This window comes from Trichosurus vulpecula, chromosome 5 (genome assembly GCF_011100635.1).
Source record: "Trichosurus vulpecula isolate mTriVul1 chromosome 5, mTriVul1.pri, whole genome shotgun sequence".
Classification (NCBI taxonomy): domain Eukaryota; kingdom Metazoa; phylum Chordata; class Mammalia; order Diprotodontia; family Phalangeridae; genus Trichosurus; species Trichosurus vulpecula.
The window spans coordinates 261,449,131-261,450,917 of NC_050577.1; the positions used below are offsets into that span (position 1 = coordinate 261,449,131).

The window sequence follows — 1,787 nt, forward strand, 5'->3', positions numbered from 1 at the left end:
TCAGGACAGCTCCTCCTGCTTATAAACACCTAATTTTGACTCTGTTACTTGGGAAAATAGGGGGCCATCTTTCAGTGGGGACAGATAAGATTTTACAGTTAAGTGACTTAGGAGACCGGGGAAGGGATAGATCTCCCTGAGAGAAGAGTGAATAGCCAGCAAATTTGGTGCCAAAAAAGAGTGACCAGAAAAGAAATGTTCCCTGCTCTCAATAGAGCAGGGGTAGACTTTGAAATGATAGATGGGGCAGGAGGGAGCGCGAGAGGCGGAGGACGCATCGAACCCATCGGTTTTCATAGCCCAATCAGGTGGTGAGTATGGCAGAACAAGAACCTACAGCAGAGCAGCTGGCTCAGATTGCAGCTGAGAATGAGGAGGATGAACACTCTGTCAACTATAAGCCCCCAGCACAGAAGAGCATCCAGGAGATCCAGGAGCTGGACAAGGATGATGAGAGCCTTCGGAAGTATAAAGAGGCCCTGTTGGGCAGTGTGACTGTCTCTGCTGATCCCAATACTCCTAATGTCATTGTGACACGCTTGACCCTGGTGTGCAGCACTGCGCCTGGTCCCTTGGAATTAGATCTGACTGGTGACCTGGAGAGCTTCAAGAAGCAGTCATTCATGCTAAAGGAGGGTGTGGAATACTGGATAAAAATCTCCTTCCAGGTGAACAGGGAGATCGTATCAGGCATGAAGTACATCCAGCACACTTACAGAAAAGGCGTCAAGATTGACAAAACTGACTACATGGTGGGCAGTTATGGGCCTCGAGCAGAAGAGTTCCTGACCCCTGTGGAGGAGGCTCCCAAGGGCATGCTGGCTCATGGCAGCTACAATATCAAGTCTCGCTTCACAGATGATGACAAGACGGATCATCTCTCCTGGGAGTGGAACCTCACCATCAAAAAGGAGTGGAAGGACTGAACCTATGGCCCTAGAGAGGGAGGGAGAGAGGCAGGCATCCCCAGACAGTGGCCACAGGAGAACCCTACCCTGACCCTGAACCCCCGACCCCCATCCTACTTTCCTTCTCAACCCCTAATCCCATACCAAAGTGCTGACAGGGGAGTCCCCACCCCCACCTGACTGTCTTCTCACACCCCTGGTCTTTCTCCTCTGGATGGGGGATCCCATTTTTGTCTTCTTGGGCCCCCTTTCCGCCTCCCAGGTGGTTATCGTTGTTTTTCCTGTTGCTGCTTCAGCCCAGTCTTGCTTGGAGGTGGGGGCTTCAGCCAAGGCCTAAACTTCCTTCAAGTCCCAATTCTTCCCTTAGGCCAAAGGGAAGAGAGTCTGTTCTGGGCTTCAACAGGAATTTAAATTCTCTTTCCTCAGCTGCTGCAGCCCCACCAATCATGTCTTGTTTCCCCTTGGAGGGGGGGTGGTGCACCACAGAATCAGGGTAGTGAAGAGACCTTTGGCTGTTCTACTGCCCCCTCTGTGTGGCCATCTAGGGCCTGTCAGTTCATTCATTGCTGTCTGTAACCGTGTAACCATGATGCCTTAACATGTGGAACGTGTGCTATGTGGGGAGAACTGCTCCCCCAATCACTAACCTCTGGCTCCCCTGTGCCTGCATGAGCATGTGGTTCCCTATCCCCACCTTCCCTCCACCTTCGCTAATTACAGCGACTTGCATTGTCTGTCTGTGCTGCTGCCCCTTCTCCCTAGCTTGCCCAGGGTGGGTCTTAGCCCTACTCTCTCTCCCAGACCAGGGCTCCAGGAACTGCTCCCAACTGGTGAGAGCCAAACTGCCAAATCTCTAACCTGTTCCTTCTTTCTATGCCC

The 1,787-nt window shown here is 52.2% G+C and overlaps 1 protein-coding gene across 1 annotated transcript; it reads left to right on the forward strand.

Moving 5' to 3' along the window:
* Positions 1 to 255: 255 nt before the first annotated feature.
* On the forward strand, positions 256 to 1,123 carry LOC118851577 (rho GDP-dissociation inhibitor 1-like). The gene has a single exon (XM_036761067.1). The coding sequence runs from the start codon at positions 318 to 320 to the stop codon at positions 924 to 926; it is 609 nt and encodes a 202-aa protein (XP_036616962.1). The 5' UTR covers positions 256 to 317; the 3' UTR covers positions 927 to 1,123.
* The last annotated feature ends 664 nt before the right edge of the window (positions 1,124 to 1,787 follow it).

Excerpts from the sequence above, each read along its gene's own strand:
- LOC118851577 (XM_036761067.1), top strand. The coding sequence starts at position 318 with ATGGCAGAACAAGAACCTACAGCAGAGCAGCTGGCTCAGATTGCAGCT.